General features: G+C 50.8%; 1 protein-coding gene across 2 annotated transcripts; it reads left to right on the plus strand.

Annotated features, from left to right (window-relative positions):
- The first annotated feature begins 4,464 nt into the window (after window positions 1–4,464).
- On the plus strand, window positions 4,465–22,175 carry TSPAN16 (tetraspanin 16). Of its 2 annotated transcripts, XM_036459782.2 has the most exons (7): window positions 4,465–4,533; window positions 6,988–7,185; window positions 10,459–10,533; window positions 12,779–12,886; window positions 14,645–14,797; window positions 17,314–17,397; window positions 22,012–22,175. In XM_036459782.2, exons 1-7 carry the CDS (start codon window positions 4,465–4,467, stop codon window positions 22,057–22,059), a joined length of 735 nt encoding a protein of 244 aa, XP_036315675.1. In that variant the 3' UTR covers window positions 22,060–22,175. The 2 variants fall into 2 exon arrangements, with proteins under 2 accessions (XP_036315675.1, XP_036315676.1); XM_036459783.2 differs by lacking the exon at window positions 10,459–10,533.
- Window positions 22,176–24,010: the final 1,835 nt, after the last annotated feature.

The following is a 24,010-nucleotide window of genomic DNA, read 5'->3' on the forward strand; positions in this document are numbered from 1 at the left end:
CCTTAGTGTTCCATTGTCTTAGGAGCTGTATCAGTAAAGATATTGCTATGACATATGTCTGATATTTTGCTGCCTATGGATTCTTCTAAGACTCTTATGTTTTCACGACTTACATTTAAGTCCTTTATCCATTTTGAATTTATTTTTGTATATGGTGTGAGTTGGTGGTCTCCTTTCATTTTTTTGCATGTATCTGCCCAATTTTCCCAACACCATTTATTGGAGAGACTGTCTTTTTTATTTTATTGATTTCAGAGAGGAAGGGAAAGAGATATAGAAACCTCAATGATGAGAATCATTGATTGGCTGCCTCCTGCATGACCCCCCTCTCCCCACTATGGGAGATCAGCCTGCAAACCCAGGCATGTGCCCTTGGCTGGAATCAAACACCAGCGACCCTTTAGTCCACAAGCCGATGAGCCAAACCGCCCAGGGCTGAACAGACTATCTTGACTCCATTGCACTCTCTTGTCTCCTTGAGTTTTGGGTTATTGTTCATCCTCACCAATGATCTTTCTTTCTTTCTTCTTTTTTTTTTTTTAGAGAGTGGAAGGGAGGGAGGGGGGAGAGAAAGAGAGAAATATCGATGCAAGAAAGACACATGGGCCTGCATAGGCGCTAGGGAACGAACCACAGTCCATGTACGTGCCCTTGACCAGGAACTGAACCCTTGGTGCAGAGGCAATGCTCTACCACTGAGCCACACCAGACAGGGCTGTGGCTGAGTATTTTGAATATCATCCAAAATCTGTTGGTGTTCTTTAATTTACTCCCTTCTTTTCCTGAAGTTGAATATCTGCTGAGCTAACGGGGTAGAAATTTCAGAGTTATACGCAGAGAAAGAGGAGAGGAGCGAGTATCCCTAAGGATAGAGGCCTTCCTGTCGCCCCCTCCCCACCCCAACCCAAGGCCTCAGCACTCAGAGTAAAAGGCTCAAAAATAAGTCGGAATCCCTGGCCAGTGACTCAGTGGTTAGAGCTCCAGCCTGAGGATTAAAAAGCCTTGGGTTCGATTCCCAGGCACATACCTGGGTTACAGGTTTGATCCCCACCCCTGTTTGTGTGGGAGGCAACCAATTGATGTGTCTTTCTCACATTGATGTTCCTCTCTCTCTCTCTCTCTCTCTCTCTCTCTCTCTCTCAATCTCTCTCTTCCCTTCCACTCTCTCTAAAAATCAATGGGAAAAATATCCTCAATGAGGATTAACAATAACAACAAAAGTCGGAATGTGAAAAAGATGAAAGAAATGGAATATTTGAAAACCAACCAACCAGCCAAACAGCAACAAAAGATCCCTCATGGTGGAAATGCCGTCTGCTTCTCTTCCAAGTGGCAGCAACGATAGTTACTATGACCCTCTACTGTCCCATTGAGGATTTCAGCCCACAGTGTCAGCTTCCCTGGCCAGGGCTGAGGGCTGCGGCCTGGGAAGCCCGGAGTGAGGGGATGACCAGCCTCAGATGGACAGATGAGCCCTGAGCTCACTTTTCTGTGGCTGGTAGATTAGGATTTGTCACCTCCTCCCCCAATGATTGCGTCTAAAATACCTTAAACCATAAAATGCCTCTTGTCAGGGGTGGGTCCAGGTCCTGTGGCTCTAAACACAAACACGTATCAATGCTGCAAATTTTACGTGAACAGTCAACCGGGTGAACTAACTCCTGAGAACTTGTTTTCTGTTGTTTTTGTGTGTGTGTTTAATATATTTTATTGGTTCTTCACAGAGAGGAAGGGAGAGGGAGACAGAGCTAGAAACATCAATGAGAGAGAAACATCAATCAGCCGCCTCCTGCACACCCCCCACGGGGGATGTGCCCACAACCAAGGCGCAGGCCCCTGACTAGAACCGAACCTGGGACCCCTGAATCCGAAGGCCGACGCTCCATCCACTGAGCCAAACCAGCTAGGGTGGGAACCTTGTTGTTGATGCTGATGACAAATCTATGAATTTAAGGATTGTTCGTGGACTAACAAGGGCTATTGACATAAAATAGTGTGTGTGTGTGTGTGTGTGTGTGTGTGTGTGTGTGTGAACAGACTTCCTTTTCTTGGAAATTGTTCATTTAAGGAACGTATCCTGTCCGGCCAGCATGGCTCAGTGTTTGAGTGCGACCTATGAACTAGGCGGTCAGGGTTCTATCCTTGGTGAAGGGCGTGCAGGAGGCAGTCGATTGATGTTTCTCTCTCCCTCTTCCTTCCTTTCTGAAATAAAAATATATTGAAGAAAAGAGAGAGAGAGAGAGAGAGAGAGAGAGAGAGAGAGAGAGAGAGAGAGAGAGAGAAGCATCTCCTAAATGATAAGGAAGGAGATCTAGCATGTGGAGAAAGAAACCAGGATTATGTCAATACACCGTAAGCCCTGCTATTAAGGAAATATTGAAGTGTTATTTCTACCGCGGACTTTCCATGTCCCAATGGCTCTGTAGCACCACTCCAAGAGGAATTTTTCACTGTTTCTAGAACCTTTTAACTGTCACTGATGAATTTGTCTTGTTTTTCTGCATGCTTCTCTTTTTTAGCCAAATGGCTTGCATTTCTAATTTGCCGGATGCCTGCACAATTCTGTCTGTTCCCATCAATTCAGTGGATTTGTGTTGGAGGTGTTGGGGGTGGGAATTACATTTCCATTTTCTAACAAAGGTCTCTCTTGGAGCTTCATGACACTCGCCAGCAGAGCAGCAGTTCTGGGGGACCCACATCTCTTAGCGGGGAGACACCGAGTCCGGGCACACGAAGGGCCGCGCATCCACCGAAGGCCGATAGAGGGCGCGCGAGACCGGGCCGGCCGCGGACTTGCGCGAAGCTGGGGCGGGGCCGCGGAGGGTCCACCTTCCGCAGCGCACAGAGTCCTCCTTTCCCTCCCCTTTCCCATCCTGGCTGCCCCTCTTCAGCCGCAGGCGCCCCAACCTGCCCCTCCATCCCCCCCAACCTCTGTCTCCCACCCCACCCGCCCTCATCCGCCCCTCATTTTCCCGCCTTCTTTGCGTCGCCGCTTCCATCCCCACCCTCCGCATCCCTTTTCTCACCCTCCTCTGCACCTTCTAATATTTCCCCGTGCTCCCTTTCACCCCGTATTCTCACCGCCTTTGTACCCCTATTTTCGTGTCTTAGCCCCCGGCTCTGAAGCTCCTTGTTTTAAAAGACCATTGAGGCCCCGGCCAAGTAGTTCAGTTGGCTAGAGGGTCCTGGGGATATACCAAGGTTGCAGGTTCGATTCCTACTAAGGACACAGGCAAGACTCAACCAATGGCCAAAACCGGTTTGGCTCAGTGGATGGAGCGTAGGCCTGCGGACTGAAAGGTCCCAGGTTCAATTCCGGTCAAGGGCATGTACCTTGGTTGCGGGCACAACCCTAGTGCGGGGTGTGCAAGGGGCAACTGATCAATGTCTGTCTCTCATTGATGTTTCTAACTATCTCTCTCTTCCTCTCTGTAAAAAATCATTAAAATATATATTTAAAAAAAAAAAGAATCAACCAATGAATTCGAAAGTCCCAGTGATCAGTGATTCATGGGCTCAAGGCCGGTCCCTCCACCAGCTTTGGCTGACAAGCTTCAGATGGAGAAGGGCCGGCTCCTGGGGAGGGGCCGCAGGTTCCAGCCTCAAAGCCCAGCCTCCATCCTGCTTCCTGTGTGGCCTCAGCCGTTCTCCGGGCCTCCCTGAGCCCTGTGAGAGAGATGGGCCAAATGAGCTGATGTGTGGGCAGGGGCTTTGTCTCAGATTCCTGGGTCACAGTGCCTTTTTGTTGTGGTTAATCCTCCTCCGAGGATATTTTTTTCCCATTGATTCTTAGGGAGAGTGGACGAGAGAGGGAAAGACACAGAGAAACATCGATGTGAGAGAAACACATCGATTGGTTGCCTCCTGCACGAGCCTTGACCAAGGCCCGGGCCAAGGAGAAGCCTGCAACCGAGGTCCATGCCCTTGACTGGAATCGAACCCTGGACCCTTTGGTCCCCAGGCCGACACTCTATCCACTGAGCCAACCCGGCCAGGGCCTTTTGTGCCTTCATTCCACACGGGTGTCCTGGAGCACACCAGGGAACAGGCATTGGAATGCAGCCAGGAAGGGAACACTGAAGGCCCTTTCCCCCTTGATGCCCCCCCCCCCGAGTCTAGCATCAACCACGTAAGAGGTCAGTGCTGGGCACTCTCCCCACAGGACCCGATGGCCTCTGGGGGTCCCAGGTGGCACCCCGAGTCTTTTTTCCATGCCCCACACGTCCTGTTTGGAGGAGCCGGCAGGAAGGCAGTTGGGGCACCTGCTCCGATTGTGATGTGATAAAGGCTGGTGACTGCACCCCTCCCCTGCAGATGGCCAGGCAGTCAGAAGAGGGGGGGCGGAGAGCAAGTCTGCTTTAGTGACCCCGCCCCCACCCCCCAGGCCTGTCCCAGCTCAGGAAACAGCAGCCCGGAGGTGCAGGAAGATGCGGACTTCGTGTCCCCAGCGCCCAGGCTGCCAGCATGGCTGAGATGCACACTCCCTATTCTTCCTTGAAGAAGCTGCTGTGTCTCCTCCACGGCTTCCTGGCGGTAAGTATGTCACCGCCCAGGCCCCCCGGGCCTCTCGGCCCCTCCTCCACGGCTCACTCCCTCAAAGACAGAAATAAGTTGATCCAAATTCGTGGGCATCCAGCTCTGCGGTCCCCGGGGAAGCGGGAGGAATTAGGGCAAGCTGACGAGGAGCAGGACACGCTGGGGACAGGGATAGCCTCCTCTGGCCCAGAGCTGGTGGGAATCACGGGCAAGTGTGATCTGGGAGCCCAGAGTCAGCGGAGGACGGCGTGGCTCGAAGCCAAGTCCTGCAGAAAACGAAGTTGCATTGGGAGGGCAGGAGGGAGTGGTCATTTTCTGGTCCTTTAACTTTTTCAAGGCATTGTTTTCTTTCTATGGAAATAACTCGACTTGTGCATTATTAAAAATATTTTTAAATATATTTTATTGGCCGAGACCGGTTTGGCTCAATGCCGAGACCGGTTTGGCTCAATGGATAGAGCGTCGGCTTGGGGACTGAAGGGCCCCGGGTTCGATTCCAGTCAAGGGCATGTACCTTGGTTGCGGGCATATCCCCAGTAGGGGGTGTGCAAGAGGCAGCTGATCAATGACTCTCTCTCATCGATGTTTCTAACTCTCTATCTCTCTCCCTTCCTCTCTATACAAAATCAATAAAATATATTTAAAAAATAAATAAATATATATATTTTATTGATTTTTTTACAGAGAGGGAAAGGGATAGAGAGTTAGAAACATTGATGAGAGAGAATCATCGATCAGCTACCTCTTGCACACCCTCCCCACTGGGGACGTGCCCGCAACCAAGGTACATGCCCTTGACCGGAATGGAACCTGGGACCTTTCAGTCCGCAGACCGACGCTCTACCCACTGAGCCAAACCGGTTTCGACAAGAAGTGGTTGTTTTTAGAGGAGAGCAGTCTAAGGACAGGCTGCCAGGAAAGAGAAAGCTGTTCAGGGTTACTCCTGGTTACCTGTCCCGGGGCATTTTGATGGGAAAGAAAGGAAACCGCGCACTTAAGGGGCTTGTGCCTATGATGGGAACATTGCTCAATAAAAAACCATCATCTTAGCTCGGCCGTGGCTCAGCGGTTGAGTACTCACCTAGGAACCAAGAGGTCACTGGTTTGATTCCCGGTCAGGGCACATGCCCAGGTTGTGGGCTTGATCCCTAGTGGGGGTGTGCAGGATGATTCTCTCTCATCATTGGTGTTTCTATCTCTCTCTTTCTTTCTGAAGTTAATAAAAGTTTAAAATAAATAAAAACTTCCTAAGGCATTGAAAACATCTTTTTATACTAATAAACGTTTTCCTACAATAGGGGAACAGCACACCCATACAGATGGATGGATGGATGGATGGATAGATAGATAGATAGATAGATAGATAGATAGATAGATGAAATGTATTTGAGATTTAAAAAATTGTTTGCAAATTGAATATGGCTGCTTTTGAGGCACACCACCATAGCTGAGTTCTTTCCAAAGAGAATTTACAGCCCTGGCTGGCTGGCTGGCTGGCTCAGTGGGGTGGAGCGCGCTCCTGGTAAACCAAAGGTTGCAGGTTTGATTTCTGGTCAGAATATATATACCTAGGTTATGGGTTTGATCCCGGGGCCAGACACATACAAGAGGCAACCAACCGATGTTTTCTCTCTCCCTCCTTTCCTCTCTCTCTACAAATCTATACAAATATATCCTCAGGTAAGGATTAGATAAAAGCGAACTTATAGTCTACAGAGCTCATAATATCTGGGGCTTTTCAGGGGGAAAAAATTGCCACCCCCTCTCCTACAGCATCATTTAAAGTAACTGTGTATGGTGCCAGGGCAAGGCCTTACCATGGCTTACCTATCCGCTCTGTCTTACTGGTTGCTTCAGTAATTTTTGATGCTTTGTCATTAAGGAACATCCTGGTACTGAGGCACATATGTGACTTTTCCTTAGGCTGAATATCTACAAATGGAAGTTCTACATAAAGGTTTTTACCATATAACCTTTAAGGTGATTTTTGTTTTGTTTTGTTTTTTTTAAATATATGTTTATTATTGATTTCAGAGAGGGAGAGAGAGATAGAAACATCAACGATGAGAAAGAACAGTGGATCGGCTGCCTCCTGCATGCTACACAATCTGGGCATTATGCCCTCACTGGGAATGGAGTTGTGGCCTCCTGGTTCAGAGGTGGATGCTCAACCACTGAGCCACACCTGCTGGGCTAACCTTTAAGGTTTTAAAATATAAATTGCAAGTGCCCTCCCCCCACCCCACCCCCGGCAAAAAATAAAATGAAGTTTTTTTGCCTGGCAGAACTGTGTGAGAATGTTTCTCCCCATCCTGTCCGACACAGGGTATGATCAATGTTTTAACGTTTTTGCTAATCATATTGGCCTCACACTCCTGTCCCTCCCCGAGGAGAGTTCCTTTTGTGAACAACTAACAGTCTGCCTTCCCGTTTCTGATTCATGTTCTAAAGATGTCTGGCGTGATCCTCATCGGCCTGGGCATCTATGTCTCGTTCAGAGGGGCCGTGCTCACCACTGTCCTCGGCGTGTTCTCCACGCACCTGTTCCACGTGGGCTACCTGTGTCTGGTCATGGGCTGCCTCACCGTGCTGCTGGGCTTCGCCGGGTGGTACGCCACAAGCAAAGAGAGCAGGGGCATCCTCTTGTTTGTAAGTTGGGTCTGCAAGCAAACCCCAAAACTCGCCCCGCACATAGGAATCCTTTACCGTGCATACTGCAAATCCCCCCACTCACCCGCCCATTTACAGTGTTCATGGCGTCTCATGCGATGGCGCCAATACATACATCTTCTCCTTTACGATGTGTCTCCCTTAGAACTCCTTTCCTACCCAAGGTCATAAATTACACTCTCCTAGGATGTTCCCCCCGAAGCCTTCTGGGCGTTAGCCGTGTGTGTGGTGTGAGGTAGGGATCTGCTTCATCCTGTCTCCCTTGCTGAGTGGCCCCTCCGGTCCTCCTCTGCCTACATTGTGTTTGGGTCTGGCCTGGGCATGCTGCTCTTTCCATCCCACTAACACAACACTGTGAATCGTCCGACGTGAACAAGTACATGGGGTATGAAAGTTCTGAGCATGGCCATGCAGAGAGCATGTCCCAGGTTTTACATGCTTTATTTACACACACACACACACACACACACACACACACACACATAGCCGTGGCTAAACATCACTTAAAATCCAGCTCCCAGCCTGCCCATTCCCATTTCCCTGAGAATCTTGTTGGAGTGGATGATCCCACCTGATGTTTGGTCTGTCCCTGATGTGTGTGTTTTCTGTCCTCCGCTGTGTTGCTACCAGTCTCTGGTTATTTCAATGTGGGGGTTTCAGGGAAATTCTTACTCTTGTTACCTCCTAAGGCTCCCTGCCGCCACCCTCCTCCTCTCTGAAGTCCCATCATCTCCATTTCCTTTCTTAATTAGGTTCAGCAAATATTTCCTAGCCATGTCCTGTGCCTACAGTATTTCATTTTGTCTTTAATGTGACATGGACACTATTTTAGCCATAGTTCAACGTGGAGGAATCAGAGTCCTCCCTCTCACAACCCCACATCCAACCCGTCTGCAAATCCGACCTTCTTTGCCACCAGTCTCTGTCCCTCCAAAGCCTCTGAGACCTCACTCACAAAAGCCACGGCTTTTTGAAGGATTTGGGAGCCACAGAAGGGTCTGAGCAGAGGAGGACTTTGAGACACAGGTGCTCACGGCGCCCTCTGGTGTCCGTGGGGGGAACAGTGGGGGACATGGGAGCAGAGGCACTGTGCTGGGCCAATGGGCATGGTGGAGGCTAGACCTGGCGGAGTTGAGGGAGGGGGTAAGAAAGGGCAGACTGGGAATAGATTCTGAAGACAGAGCCACCGGGACTTGCTGAGGCCTGGTTATCTTAGTCACCCAGAGGTGATATTAATATTAACCCCCATAATCTGTTACATGAGCCGCTCATGTGGGGTCCTACACCCGCTAAGCCCTGCACTCACGTTTATTCCTGTGGGCTGTGAGGACCCAGGGGTATATCCACTGCACTTTCCTGCCTCTCTGTGTGAGGGCCAGATAAGCCCCGCCATTGCCAGCTGGGTGACTCAGCCTAAATTATCAAACGGGTCTTTAATAATAATTCTATCTAATAAAAAAGGAATATGCTAATTGACCCTCACACTGTCCCAAAGCTGGTAGTGCCCACAGCCAATAGGAGGGAATATGTTAATTGACTGCCTGCCCTCAAAGATGGCAGCGCCCACAGCCACAAGATGGCAGCACCCAGTCCCCTCAGGTCCGCCAGGGCGGCAGACGTGTGGCAAGGCTGGGCCCACCTGTCTCTGGAGTCCCCCAGTCCCGTCCGCTCCCCAGCCACCCAGGGCCACCCGAGGCTCAGGTAACCAGGGCCTGACGAGGCTTGCGCTGCCGGCAGTGGCAGCAGCAGAGGTGTGATGGGGGATCACCTTCCCCTGATCGCTGTGTCACCTCCTGCCCCTGAGGGCTCCTGGACTGTGAGAGGGGGCAGGCCGGGCTGAGGGACCCCCCTCCACTGCATGAATTTTCATGCCCGAGCCTCTAGTAGTACCGTTTCCCCGAAAATAAGACAGTGTCTTATGTTAATTTTTGCTCCCAAAGATGAACTAGGTCTTATTTTTCAGGGGATGTCTTATTTTTCCATGAAGAAGAATACGGTACACATTTATTGTTAAATGAAAATAAAGGAAATTTATTACCTGTATACAGTACGGTAGTTGTCAACACAAGCCAGACAAACTGTGAATCCTACAGTATCAAGAATTTACTCATTTATTCAATGACAATCATGTCATCATCTTTGGAACGTCATCATAACAATCCAATTCCTGAATTTCCTGGTGAATTTCTTTCAGAATCAGTGGACCAAATCTCTCATGTTTAGCCTAGGTGGGGCCTTATTTTTTTGGGGGATGCCTTATATTTCACTCAGAAGGAAACCTGTAAGTAGGTCTTATTTTCGGAGGTTGTCTTATTTTCGGGGAAACACAGTAGTAGTAATAATCTACACTAATAAAAGAGAAAGATGCACACTGACCATACCTTTGCAACACCCACCAGCCAATCAGGAGTGAGTATGCAAATTAACACAACAAAGATGGTGACACGCAGGCATTCCACACGGCTCCAGCAGCTCTGGGCCTCTGGGCAGGGTGGGACGGCAGCAAGGTGGCTCCGGCTGGAGCAAAGGTGGTGCCGGCAGCCATTCTTGCAGGAATCTTCCTACATCAGGCCTCTAGTAATAATAACAATAAGAGGCGTAAATGGAAATGCATGAAAGGAAAGCCAGGAGCTGAGCTTACTTTGCTCCTATATGGCCTCAAGCTCCACAGAATCCACTGAGACCCCCAGAGCTGGTCCCACCCCATAGTGTGCAGATGGGGAAGCTGAGACACTGGCGGGAGGCGGCTTCTCCTTGGTGGGTAACTTGGAGACCGCCCCTCTGCCAGCCAAATTTCCCATCATTTTCCATCAAATTCCACAAATGAATTTATCGGAAACATTAGGCAGCAAATGCTGATATTTTCTTCCTGCACCCACCGGCCTGTCCCCCGTCCCTCCCCTTCAGTTGTCACCCCTCTTCCCACACTGGCAGCTTCTCCCTTCCTCCTGTCCTCCCCACCCCCCACCCCACCCCTCACCCCACCCCCGTCCCTGCTGTCTGCAACACACGGCCTTTACAGCACCCGACGCCTAAGCCTTCCTGGCACCCACGACGTGCTGGCGAGAATGAGGGTCCGGCCGGCTGGCTCCTCAGTCTACCCTGCATCCTGGACACGTAGGAAAGCGACACATGAAAGAAACAGAGGCCCCTACCCCCTGGATGCCCGTCTTTCAAGCCGGGGCAGCCCGTGGCCCGGGGTGGGCGGGACGCCCCGCAGCTCCGCTCCCACGGCCCCTCCGTGTCTTCCAGTGCCTCGTGTGGATGGTCGTCGTCCTCATTGTGGAAATCACGGTCGCCACGCTGGTCCTCGCCTTCCTCCCGATCGTAAGTACCTTCGTTTCCAGAAAGGACAGACTCGGCCCCGCCAGTTTGATCTGCGGCTGAAGGGTCCCGGGCTCCTTTCTGGTCCAGGGCACAGGCCTGGGTTGTGGGCTCGATCCCCAGTAGGGGGCGTGCAGGAGGCAGCCGATCAATGATTCTCTCTCATCGTTGATGTTTCTATCCCTCTCTCCCTTTCCCTTCCTCTCTGTAATCAATTTAAAAACATTAAAAAAAGAAAGAAAGAAACAGATTCAACTGAAGCCCCACCCACCCACCCCAGGCGGAGGCACCCGGGCTGTGGGCCGCGCAGGGATGGAGCTCCGGGGAGGGGAGTGGGCCTCTAAAGATGCCGTGAAAAGCCGAAACCTCAGGCCTCCCCTCGAAGGCCCCAGGAAACTGACCCGGCTCACCCATCGGACCCCCGGCCCGCTCTGAGGGGGGGGGGGGGGGTCCAGGAGCAGGGAAACGCCGTACAGGCTGTTGGGCTTCGGACTATGTTGAAAACGGGCTGGGGGGGGGGGCGCTATTTGGCAAAACCCATCCAAATGGCAAGCAGATGCCCTGACCCCACCATCCCATTCTCACCCACGGGTCTGTGTGTCCATGGGCAGAAGGACCTGCCTCCGGGGATGGAAACTCCTGCCCCCTGGGCATCCCTGCAGGGCAGCGGTGACCGCCGTCACAGGACAGCCTGGCGCAGGTGGCCAAAGGGAGGAGGAGGAGGCTGTCCGTGAACAAGATGGCCCTCTCTTCAGGACGCAGGGATGTCCTCGTCTGAGTCCTCCCCCCAGAGGCCAGCTCGGAGACGAGAATTTGAAGGCTCCTGGTTTATTTGAGACGTAACCCCAAGGATAAGGTGACCAGGCGTCCCGCTTTTGGCGGGACAGTCCCGATTTTTAACAATTTGTCCCGTGTCCCGTGGCGTTTTAAAAAAGTCCAAAAGATTTAAAAGAATCTTTCCAAAAATTGGGACACTTTTTTAAAAAAATATATATTTTATTGATTTTTTTACAGAGGGGAAGAGAGAGGGATAGAGAGTTAGAAACATCGATGAGAGAGAGTCACCGACCAGCTGCCTCTTGCACACCTCCTACTGGGGATGTGCCCGCAACCAAGATACATGACCTTGATCGGAATCGAACCTGGGACCTTTCAGTCCGAAGGCCAAAGCTCAATCCACTGAGCCAAACGGGTCTCGGCAATCGGGACTTTTTTTAAAACGCCGCGGGACGCGGGATAAATTGTTAAAAATAGGGGCTGTCCCCCTGAAAGCGGGACACCTGGTCACCTTGCCCAAGGAGCACCCTTGAGACAGGGAAGCGAGGCAGGGACGGGATGCACTTTGTGAAAAGGGGGCACTGCGGGCAGCTGGGGGCACCTGCACCCGGAGCAGGGCACACCGCTGCTTCTCCGCCCAGCGGCCCAGGAAGCTGCAGTGTCGACCCCCCTCCCGTTGGCCACTTGCGTGCGGCTCCGTGGATGCCGAGGCCGTGGGAAGCAGGCGCAGGAGCACAGAGATGACAGAGGCCACGGGGAGCGGGCAGGGCGCCCAGAGCAGTGGCTCCCTTGTCCACGGCCAGCAGGTGCAGACGGAGAGGCCCGGGAGGGGAGGTGCCGGCTGTGCTGGCTCTGACACACACAGGCTGCCTCTTCTGGGGACATAGGAAGCAGCGACAGTCGCCGTGGAGTGGGAGGCACTTGCTGGCTGGGAGAGAGAGGTGGGAGGGAGACTCTGCCCGGTCCATCCGTCTGTGCTTTGTGCGTTTTGAACCATGTGACTACATCACCTCTTGCGGGGGGATGTTTGAAATGTGGACCTTTATTTAAAAAGTAGGGAATGAAATATGTTTCTTTTCTTGTGCAGAGAGAGAGAGAGAGAGAGAGAGAGAGAGAGAGAGAGAGGGAGATTCACTTGCTAACGAGGCTATTCAAGACTTTAATAGCATTACAGCCAAATTGGGGGTGGGGCCGACGTGTGGGCGATGGGAAAGAGCAGATGATTCAAACTGGTTTGTGATGGATGCAACCAGATGCGTCCGGCTCGCGACCCACGCGCGCCCTGTGCCGCCCCGGAGCCTGAATTTGCCGTCCGCCAGCGCGGACCCACGGCTGCGGGGGAGGGACCCTGAAGGAAGCGGGAGAGAAACCCCCACCCCCACCCCCACCCCTGGGCTCTGTCCCCAGGAAACCTCACCAAACGGGGCACCTTGCGGGTGGTGTATTCACCGCTTCCCGTTTCGCCTTTGAGGTTCAAGACGCAGCCCTGGAGCACAACTTTGTGGCCCTGAAGCGGAACTACAGGGGTTACAACGAGCCAGACGACTTCTCCGTGGAGTGGAACCTGGTCATGGAGACGGTGAGAGTCACCTCTTCTTTTCAATGTGGTAAAGCATCTCTGTATACAAAAGCCGAAGCGACCGTTACCACGGGTCGACTGAATGACTGGTCGCTATGACCATGCACTGACCACCAGGGGGCAGATGCTCAGCGCAGGTGCTGCCCCCTGGTGGTCAGTGCACTCCCACAGCCAACCTCCCACAGTCCCTTCCCCCCTCCTTCCCCCCCTCCACCCCCGCCGGCTGGCCCCGGCCAGGCCAAGGGACCCCATCCATGCAGGAATTTGTGCACCTGGCCTCTAGTACATAACACAAAATTTACCATCTTAACCATTTTAAAATATATATATTTTATTGATTGTTTTACAGAGAGGAAGGGGAGAGGGATAAAGAGTTAGAAACATCAACAGCTGTCTCCTGCACACCCCCCACCGGGGATGTGCCTGCAACCAAGGCACTTGCCCTTGACCAGAATCAAACCTGGGACCTTTCAGTCCACAGGCTGACACTCTATCTACTGAGCTAAACCGGTTTTGGCGCAGTTTAACCGTTTTTAAGTGGCATTAAGCACACTCACATTGTTATGCAGCTGCCGCCACCATCCAGCTCCAGAATTCTCTCATCTTCCCAAACTGAAACTCTGTCCCATTAAACACTCAGTTCCCGTTCTCCCCTCCCCCGTCCTGGCACCCACCATCTACTTTCTGTCTATGCATCGGACTCCCCTGGGGACCTCATCGAAGTGGAGTCACACCTGTTGTACATGGGCCAGCATTTCCTTCCTCTTGTGTGGAGACAGCCCCTCATCCATCGGTGGACACTCGGGCTGTTCCCACCTTCGGGTGTTGTGAAAAACACCGCTATGAACATGGGTGTGCAAAGCCTTCTTGGGTGTTTGAGGACCTGCTTTCAATTATTTTTTGAAATATATTGTTATTTATTTTCCTCCTCAAAAGCTAGTGCCTTAGCCTGGCCGGCATGGCCCAGGGGTTGAGCATCGACCTATGAACCAGGAGGTCACAGTTTGATTTCCCTTCAGGCACACTGCCTGTTTGCAGCCCAGATCCCCAGCAGGGGGCGTGCAGGAGGCAGCCGATCAATGGTTCTCTCTCATCATTGATGTTTCCATCTCTCTCTCCTTCTCCCTTCCTCTCTGAGATCAATTTTTAAAAATGAAAAAGAAAAACAGTGTATTCAAGTCCAATTAAAAAAGAAAAAAAAAAGCCGAAACCGGTTTGGCCTAGTGGATAGAGCGTTGGCCTGTGGACTGAAAGGTCCCAGGTTCGATTCTGGTCAAGGGCATGTACCTTGGTTGAGGGCAGGTTCCCAATGGGGGGTGTGCAAGAGGCAGCTGATGGATGATTCTCTCTCATCGATGTTTCTAACTCTCTATCCCTCTCTCTTCCTCTCTGTAAAAAAAAACACAATAAAATATATTTAAAAGAAAAAAAGAAAGAAAAGAAAGAGAGAACAGCCTGTCTAAAAGGCCCCTAGGCTGGCACTTGCTAAGTGTGTTTGAGAAACATGAAGGGGACGGGGAGGCTAAGGGGGAGAAAGTAAAAAGAGCGTGGGCAGAGATGAGGGCCTGGCGGGCAAGGACGTCAGCTTTTACCCCAAGTCAGCTGAGAACGTGGGAGTGGGGGGAGGGAGGCACTGGCCCAGGCCCTGGGATAGCGGGACTGCTGTCTACACAGTAGCCATGGTGACTGTGGCTCCTATTGTTCTTGTCACCCTAATGTGTGAAAGGGAGTGTCCACGTGTTTGTTCTCCTCTCGCAGCTGAAGTGCTGTGGGGTGAAGAACTACACGGATTTCTCCGGCTCCTCCTTCGAGAGGACGACCGGCTACACCTACCCCAGGAGCTGCTGCAAGGACATGGGGACGGCGGCCTGCACCGGGCGCAACGCGTCCTCCGGGGCCATCCACCAGGAGGTAACTCCGCCTCCCCCGCCCCCCCCCCCCCCCGGGGCCCCGAGGCCTGGGGAATTCCATAAAGAAGTACATGGGACGGCACCCCAGCCCTGGCTGGTGTGACTCGGTCGGAGTGTCGATCTATATACACCGAAAGGTGGTGGGATCGGTTTCCGGTCAGGACACATTCCCAGGTTCGCAGGTTTGATCCCCGGTGATTGGAGTTTCTCTCTCAGGTTGATGTTTCTCTCTCTGTCTCTCTGTCTCTCTCTGCATGCCCCCTACCCAGGATTGAGCCCACAACCTGGACATGTTCCCTGGCTGGGAATTGAACCAGCAACCCTGTGGTGCCAGGATGATGCCCAAATGAGCTGTGCCACTCTGGCCAGGGCTGGCATTCGCTTTATTTTTTATTTATTTATTTATTTATTTATTTAATTTCTTTATTGATTAAGGTATCCCATATTTGTTCTCAACCCCCCATTCCAATCCCCCACTCCTCCCCACACTCATGCCCCCACCCCCCTATTGTGCTTGACCACTGGTTAGGCTCATATGTGTGCACATAAGTCCTTTGGTTGATCTCTCCCTTTTATCCCCACCCTCCCTCTGAGGTCCAACAGTCTGACCCATGGCTCCTTATCTCTGGGTCTGTTCTTGTTCATCAATTGGGCATTCACTTGAATTCAGTCCCCATCGCACCCCTCCAGGCTCTTCTCCCGTTTTACAGATGAGGAAACTGAGGCACAGAGCGCTTCCCACGGCCAGGGAGCGGTCGACCTGGGCTTTAAATCTCACCCAGCTTCCTCTTGACTTCAGTCATGAGTGAATGCACACGGGTCTCCTCTGAGGGAAGAGACAAGAATCATCCCTTAATTCGCTCTTCACCCGGAATGGCTCCTGCTGGGAGCCGGACCCTGGGACTCAGAGATGGACACACTGGCCCTGCACAAGCTCTTCCCCTCCGACTCCCACCCTCCCTCCTCCTGCTGCAGCCGCACCAGCCCCCTCGCTGCAGCAGGAATCCATCAGGAGCCTGCGAGCCTCAGGGGCTTTGCAAAGGCTGTTCCTTCTGCCTGGAATTTTCTCCCCCAAAACGTCTTCCTACTTCACTTCCTTCTGGTCTGTGCCCCATGGAGACTATTCCCGACCCCTTCTCTATAATAGGGTCTCCCCCGAAATCACCATGACACGTCATCTCCTTCCTCTGCTTCGGTGTCTGACCTGTGCTTAACCAGTACCTGTCACCTGGTTTCCCCCCTCACATGTCTGCCCCACCGAGCCAAGAACTTTGTCTGTTTTCACATTGCTGGGTGCCAGCGCCCAGTGCCTCGCATACAATAGGCACTTAATAAATACCCCTTGTGTGAAGGGCTACCGAACTGCCCGCCGTGAGCACAAGGCAGCCCACGCTCGGAACACGAGAGGTGCTGGGGGCCGGGGGGGGGGGGCGCATCTCCGTGGCCGCAGCAAAGGGGCGGAGCCTGCTCTGCTCACCCACCGAGTCTGGTCGCTTCTCCTGTCCGAGCCTCAGTTTCCTCACTTACAAAACGGAGAGCCGGCTGGCGTGACTCAGTGACTGAGCGCCAACCTATGCACCAGGAGGTCACGGTTCGATTCCCGGTCAGGGCACATGCCCGGAGTGCGGGCTTGATCCCTAGTGTGTGTGTGTGTGGGGGGGGGGGCTGCAGGAGGCAGTTGATCAATGATTCTCTCTCATCATTGATGTTTCTATCCCTCTCCCTTCCTCTCTGAAATCAATAAAAATGTATTGTATTTGGGGGTCGGGGGGAGAGAAAAATACCTACCTTATGGGATTGTTGTAAGAAATGAGTGAGGCCCTAACCGGTCTGGCTCAGTGGATAGAGCGTCGGCCTGCGGACTGAAGGGTCCTGGGTTCGATTCTGATCAAGGGCATGCACCTTGGTTATGGGCACATCCCCAGTGGGGGGTGTGCAGGAGGCAGCTGATGGATGTTTCTCTCTCATCGACGTTTCTGGCTCTCTGTCCCTCTCCCTTCCTCTCTGTAGGAGGTCGATGAAATATATTTTAAAAAGAAAGAAAAGAGTGAAGAGGCGCTAGAAACACGTCAGGCCTTCTGTACATATATACAGAACACTCGGAAACAACTGGTAGTCCCTGAGTGCTGGCTCTGTGTCAGGCCACGGCTATGTACTTCCTGTGGATTCTGTCTCTCAATCCACTCAGAGTCTTGTGAGGTGGACCCAGTTGGGAAACTGAGGCACGGATGGGGGAGTGACCTCTCCCACGTCCCACAGTTAGTAATGACTTGCACAGATGGATCCCGGGGAGTGTTCTGGGGGGCGGGGGGGTGGAAAGAACGAGGAAGCTAGGGCAATGCTGGAATGTTGGGGGGCAGTCAAGCGAGACGGAGCCGATGTCCTGTAGCTTTGTCCCTGTGTCCTCCCTGAGTCTGAGGGCAGTTTGAAGGGCCCCAAAGGGGTGGGTGGGGACAGGGCCCCGGAGCCTCGGAGTCCCTAAGCGGGTCCCGCCTGCTTTGCTATGTGTACCTGCAGGGCTGTTTTCCCAAGCTCCTGAAAATAGCCAAGACTCAGAGCATCAACCTGAGCGCAGGCTCCCTGGGGGCAGCAGTGATTCAGGTAAGCCAGCTCCTCTGGGACACACTAAACTCTTTCATTGAGCGTGCCAAGCACACAACAGTGAAGAAAAAAAGAGACAAAAAATCCCTGCCAGTGTAACACTGACATTCAAGTGGGGAAGGCAGTAGAACAAGGGGATGGAATAAGGAAGATTAGGGCCAAAACCGGTTTGGCTCAGTGGATAGGGCGTCGGCCTGCGGACTGAAAGGTCTCAGGTTCGATTCCGGTCAAGGGCGTGTACCTTGATTTGCGGGCACATCCCCAGCAGGGGGGTTGGGTGGGTGCAGGATGCAGCTGATGGATGATTCTCTCCCATTGATGTTTCTAACTCTCTATCCCTCTCTCTTCCTCTCTGTAAAAAATCAATTAAAAAAAAAAAGATTAGGGAGGGCCTGTCTGAGCAGGTGCCAGGTGACCAGTGATCTGCAGAAAAGCCGTGTGTGTGCACGGGGGGAGGCGGAGGGCACGGTTGGAGCAGAGGCCCTGAGGCTGGGATAGCGTGGCTGTTCCAAGGACCAGCAGGAGGCCCTGTGGAGGAGAGGGGTGGACCTAAAGGGGGACAGGAGGGCAGGCTGATGCCGGGAAGGTGATATAAGGCCTTGTGGGTACAGAGAGGGGCTGGTTTTCTTCTGAGAATAACAGAAAGACAGTAGAAAGGGTTTTCACATCTTTTTTACTCCACAAACTTTATTGAGCGCCTACTAGGCGTACAAACTTTATTGTAGACACCAAGGATACAATTTAGAATGAAACGAACAAAACCCTCTGCTGTCATGGAGCTGACCTTCTATCCAGCAGGGATAAGTGAAAACTATGATTTTTAAATTGGAAAATGAGAGCCTGGCCAGATAGCTCAGTTGCTTGGAGTTCAGTCCTGATACGCCAAGGTTGCGGGTTTGATTCCCACTCAGGGCACATACAAGAATCAACCAATGGCCCTTAGCTGGTTTGGTTCTGTGGATGGAGCGCTGGCCCTCAGACTGAAGGGTCCCGGGTTCGACTCTGCTCAAGGGCATGTACCTCAGTTGCAGGCTTGGTCCCGGGGCACCTGCAGGAGACAACCAATCACGTGTCTCTGTCACATGGAAGTTTTTCACTCCCTCTAAAAATCACCGGGAAAATATCCTCAAATGAGGATTATCAGGGAAGGAAGGAAGGAAGGAAGGAAGGAAGGAAGGAAGGAAGGAAGGAAGGAAGGAAGGGAGGGAGGGAGGGAGGGAGGGAGGGAGGGAGGGAGGGAGGAAGGAAGGAAGGAAGGAAGGAAGGAAGGAAGGAAGGAAGGAAGAGAGGAGGGAGGGAGGGAGGAAGGGAAAGAAGAGAAGAGGAAGGATGAGGAAGGCACGTGGTGCTGGGGGAGTGAAGTGAGAAGCACTTACCCTGGGGACGTGCCTCTTCAGCAGCTGACGAGTCTGGCCTACACTCTCCGGTGGAAGGCCTGGGTGGGAAGGGCCGTGCTCCGGGCTCTGGTCCTAGTCATGTCACTCACTAGCTGCCTGACTGTGCGTTAGAACGACAGCCCCCCGCACTTGTAAAAGGGGGGGCCCCATTGTTTGCTGTGAAGCACTCTGAGGTGGAGTGCGTCAGAGGCTTTGTGCAATGCCCCGTGATTCCGGGAAGTTATTGTCATCCCCCCCGAGAGAGGGCTTCCCCAAGGCAGGGATCACAGCGACAGAGGCAGCGAGATGATGGTTCTTCATGCACCACTAGAGAGAGATGCTCGGAGGCCACTCACCATGGAAACCGTATGCACAGGAGCCATGCTCGCCCCTGAGCCTGTCCGAGGGGCGGGCGGCTCTTTGCTCAGAGCCCAGTTCAGATAAGCCCCAGGGAGAGAAAAACATTTTCTGTTAAAACTTTCTTCTCCTATCTCATTTAAAGATAACTGCACTGGGCGATAACTATAAAATTGTGTAGATAGACTTATGTTAAAATGTAATTTGCATGACAATAATAGCAAGAAGAAGGTTGGAGGAAACAGCCATATAGGAACCACGTTTTTTGTAGGCTACTGAAATTAATTTCTCTTAATCCAAGCCAGACTGTAAAGAAGTAGAGACGTTCACTGTCATCCCCAGGTGGCTGGGCGTCGTCCTGTGCACTGAAAGGTGTCCGGTTCCATCCTGGCCAGGTCACCCCTGGGTTTCAGGCTTGATCCCCACTAGGGAGCATGCAAGTGGCAGCCAATCAATGTTTTGCTCTCACATATATGTCTCTCTTTCTTCCTTCTTCTCTCTCTTTAAAAAATCAATGAGCCCTGGCTTGTTTGGCTCAGTGGATGGAGCGTCAGCCTGCAGACTGAAGGGTCCCAGGCTCAATTCCATTCAAGGGCATGTACCTTGATTATGGGCACATCCCCAGTCGGGGGTGTGCAGGAGGCAGCTGATTGATGTTTCTCTCTCATCGATGTTTCTAACTCTCTACGCCTCTCACTTACTCTCTGTAAAAAAAATAAATATATATAATTTTTTTAATCAATGAAAATATTTTTTTGAAAAATTAAAAATAGAACTGCTTTATGACCTAGTGACTCCACTTCTGGGTATATATCTGAAGAAACCCAAAGCATGAATCGGAAAGAATATATGCACCCTTTGTTCATTGCAGCATTATTTATAATAGCCAAGATATGGATGCAACCCCAGTGGCCATCAATAGGTGAACAAATAAAAAAATATGATGTTTCTATTTTTTAATACAAATTAAAATATTTTTTAAATCTATATTTTTATTGATTTCAGAGAGGAAGGGAGAGGGAGAGAGTGATAGAAGCATCAATGATGAGAGAAAATCATTGATCAGTTGCCTCCTGCACACCCCCTACTGGGCATCAAGCCCGCAACCTGGGGCATGTGTCCTGACCTGGAATCAAACTATGACCTCCTGGTTCATAGGTTGACACTCAGCCACTGCGAGATACAGGTCAGGCTCTCAGTGATGTTTCTATCTCTCTCTCCCTCTCCCTTACTTTCTCTGAAATCAATAACAACGTACTTTTTTTTTTTTTAAAAGAAGATAATATTTTCATTTAAAAATAAAGAAGAAGAAAGAGGAGGAGGAAGAGAAATTGGTAGCCACAAAATAGTCATGGAGATGTAAAGTACAGCATAGGGAATATCTATCTACATAATAGAGAAATATGCAAATTACCTGGGATGCCATAATGTCATGACCAATTAGCAGGAACCTAAGGCTGTATGGCACCTGGTGGGGGCAAGGGACCTCAAGCCACATCCCCCCACAGCACCAGGCCAGGGACCTTAGGCTGTGCCCCTGCCCAGCGGGATTTGATGGGGAACCTCAGCCGTGCCCCCCACCCTGCCGCCAGGTTGGGGGACCTGAGGCTGCACCTCACACACACCTGGAGGGGCTTGACAGAGGTGGGGCCGGCAAGGTCTAGATCTCACCCAGTGGGGGTGGGGCTGGCTGGGCTGGGTCTCCTGTGTTTTTGAAGCACATGTGGATGGTGGACGGAGACTTGTGGTCCCGTGCCATGCCCCAGACTCTGACAGAAGGGAGATTTTCTTTTCTTTTCTTTTTTCTTTTTCTTTTTTTATTGATATATATATATTTTTTATTGATTTTACACAGAGAGGAATTGAGAGAGATAGAGAGTTAGAGAGAAACATCGACCAGCTGCCTCCTGCACCCCCCTACTGGGGATGTGCCCGCAACCAAGGTACATGCCCTTGACCAGAATCGAACCTGGGACCCTTCAGTCCGTAGGCCGACGCTCTATCCACTGAGCCAAACGGGTTTCGGCAGGAGTAAAATATGCATTTTACTAATTTTCTTTCATCTCTGACACTACTATTATAGAGAAAGGGCAAATAGCAGTATTAAAATATTTCCTCTAATTAATTCCCTTTTATTGTGCACAAATTTTGTGCATTGGGCCACTAGTAGGCAATAATATTGTAAGGACTATACACAGTGCCAGGTGGGCCCCGAAATATTGGGAGGACCACTTTGTAAGGTATAGTATATGATTATTTAACCACCATGTTGTGCACTGGAAACTAATACAAAACAATATTGTATGTAAACTGTCATTGAAAAAGAAAAGCGATCAGAAAAGTAGCTTCCAGGGGCCTCTGCAGAGGGGTGGGCAGAGTGAAGGAAAATGGGGGGCGTTGAGGCACTCAGGGGCTGGCAACTTGGGGAGCTGTTACTTCTCCCAGTCCCGAGGAGCTGGGGGCAGGCTTGGAGCGCTCAGGATGCGCAGAAGAGAGGAGGGAGTGAGGAATACTTCAACCTTTCCCCCATCCTCCCATCTCTCACTGGTGCTTCCTATTGGCCAAATCTAGCAGGAAGGAAGGAGGCAGGGGCTTCTGGGAAGTGTCGTTTTCAGGACCCAGGAGGTCGGAGACGAGACCTGGGGGAAGCAGAGAGAATGACGGATGTGCCTCCCGAAAGCCCTCCGCCTTCTACCCACCCCTGACACTACGTTAACGGGTCCACCCGATCTCCACCCTGGCCCCGAGGAGCCTGAGGCCGAGTGTGGAACCCTGCCCCCGCCGTTCCTGGAACAGGGTGCTCCCCGTCGGGGTGCATCCAATTTGGTTCCGGTTCCCGGAGTCCCTCAAGTCGGTTCAATGTCTGTTTCTTCCATTGCAGCTGCCAGGAATTCTTGCCACCTTGCTGCTGTTTGCGAAGCTGGGGTGACAGGCCTGGGGAGGACAGGGTGCCTGGGCCCACCTGGCTGCTGGAAATGTGCTCTCCTCTTTGTTTCTCGGTGGCACTCACTGCTTTTGAAGGGAGATTGGTAATAAAAGATTGGGAATCCCGACTCCTTTCTCCTCCCCTTTATTAATTAATTAATTAATTAATTTGTTTATTTATTTATTTATTTATTTATTTGTTATTTTTCTTTCTTTTTTCTCCCCTCCACTTTGTTTTTCATACTAGCTGGCAATGATTTTAGTTCTAAATACCTGATAGGCCCTGCCTTCACATGCAACTGTCTTATTTGGTAAATTATTATGTGAAAAAAAAAATCTAAAATATTCACAAAAGATAACTTGTCCAAAGAAACTCCCATGTACTCCTAACCCAAATTCAGCAATCACCAAGAGTTTGACATTCTTTGTTTCATTATCCCCTTTTGTTCTCTCTTTATTTTTTTATTTTTTACTTTTTAATATATTTTATTGATTTTTTTAATATATTTTATTGATTTTTTACAGAGAGGAAGGGAGAGAGATAGAGAGCTAGAAACGTCGATGAGAGAGAAACATCGACCAGCTGCCTCTTGCACACCCCCCACCGAGGATGTGCCCACAACCAAGGTACATGCCCTTGACCGGAATCGAACCCGGGACCTTTCAGTCCGCAGACCGACGCTCTACCACTGAGCCAAACCGGTTTTGGCTTATTGATTTTTTACAGAGAGGAAGGGAGAAGGATAGTCAGAAACGTCAATGAGAGAGAAACATCCATCAGTTGCCTCCTGCACACCTCCCATAGGGGATGTGCCAGCAACCAAGGTACATGCCTTTGCCTGGAATCGAACCCGGGACCTTTCAGTCCTCAGGCCAGAGCTCTATCCGTTTAGCCAAACCAAATAGGGCTTTCTCTCTTAAACACACACACACACACACACACACACACACACACACCAAAAAAAATTTTTGAGGAGAACCAAGCTGGCAGCATAGGTAAACACATGTTCTTGAGACCTTGCACAACCACATTAAAATTACAACTAAAATACAGAGCAACCATCATTGAGAGCTGTCTGAACAGAAGTCCTATAACTAGAGAAGTAAAGAAAGTACATTGAGACTAGTAGGAGGGACGGAGGCACAGAACCAAGACACATAATTAAAATGCCAAAGGTTAAAGACAAAGAGAAAAGCAGCAAGAGAAAGCATTTACCTACCTACAAGGGAGCACCCATACAACTGTCAGCTGATTTCTCAACAGAAACTTTGCAGGCCAGAAGGGAGTGGCAAGAAATATTCAAAGTGATGAAAAACAAGAACCTACAACCAAGATTACTTTACCCAGCAAAACTATCATTTAGAATTGAAGGTCAGATAAAGAACTTCCCAGATAATGAAAGCTAAAGGAGTTCATCACCAAACCAGAATTACATGAAATGTTAAAGGGTCTTCTAGAAGGAGGAGGAGGAGGAGACAGAGGGGGAGGAAGAGGAGGAGGAGGAGGAGGAGGAGGAGGAGGAGGAGGAGGAGGAGGAGAGGAGATAAAAAATATGAACAATAAAATGGCAATAAATGCATGCCTACTAACAATTGAATCTAAAAATCAAAATAGCCCTGGCTGGTTTGGCTCGGTGGAAAGAGGGTTGGCCTGTGGACTGAAGAGTCGGGTTCGATTCTGGTCAAGGGCACATGCCTGCATTGTGGGCTAGATCCCCAATAGGGGGCATGCAGGAGGCAGCCAATCAATGATTTTTCTCTCATCATTGATGCTTCTATCATTCTCTCCCTCTACCTTCCTCTCTGAAACCAATAATAAAATATTTTTAAAAATTATAAATAAAAATAAATGAATAAGGAATCTAATGGACAAAATAAGCTGATGACTAAAATATAACCAGAAGCATGGAAACATGAACACACCGGTGAATCTCAGAGGGAAGGGGGGTGGGGGA

Source organism: Pipistrellus kuhlii, unplaced genomic scaffold (genome assembly GCF_014108245.1).
Source record: "Pipistrellus kuhlii isolate mPipKuh1 unplaced genomic scaffold, mPipKuh1.p scaffold_m20_p_30, whole genome shotgun sequence".
In the NCBI taxonomy this organism is placed as follows: Eukaryota; Metazoa; Chordata; class Mammalia; order Chiroptera; family Vespertilionidae; genus Pipistrellus; species Pipistrellus kuhlii.

Excerpts from the sequence above, each read along its gene's own strand:
- TSPAN16 (XM_036459782.2), top strand. The coding sequence starts at position 4,465 with ATGGCTGAGATGCACACTCCCTATTCTTCCTTGAAGAAGCTGCTGTGT. Across the intron at positions 10,534-12,778 it reads TCCTCGCCTTCCTCCCGATC|GTTCAAGACGCAGCCCTGGA; the intron begins GTAAGTACCTTC and ends TTCGCCTTTGAG. Across the intron at positions 17,398-22,011 it reads TGGGGGCAGCAGTGATTCAG|CTGCCAGGAATTCTTGCCAC; the intron begins GTAAGCCAGCTC and ends CTTCCATTGCAG.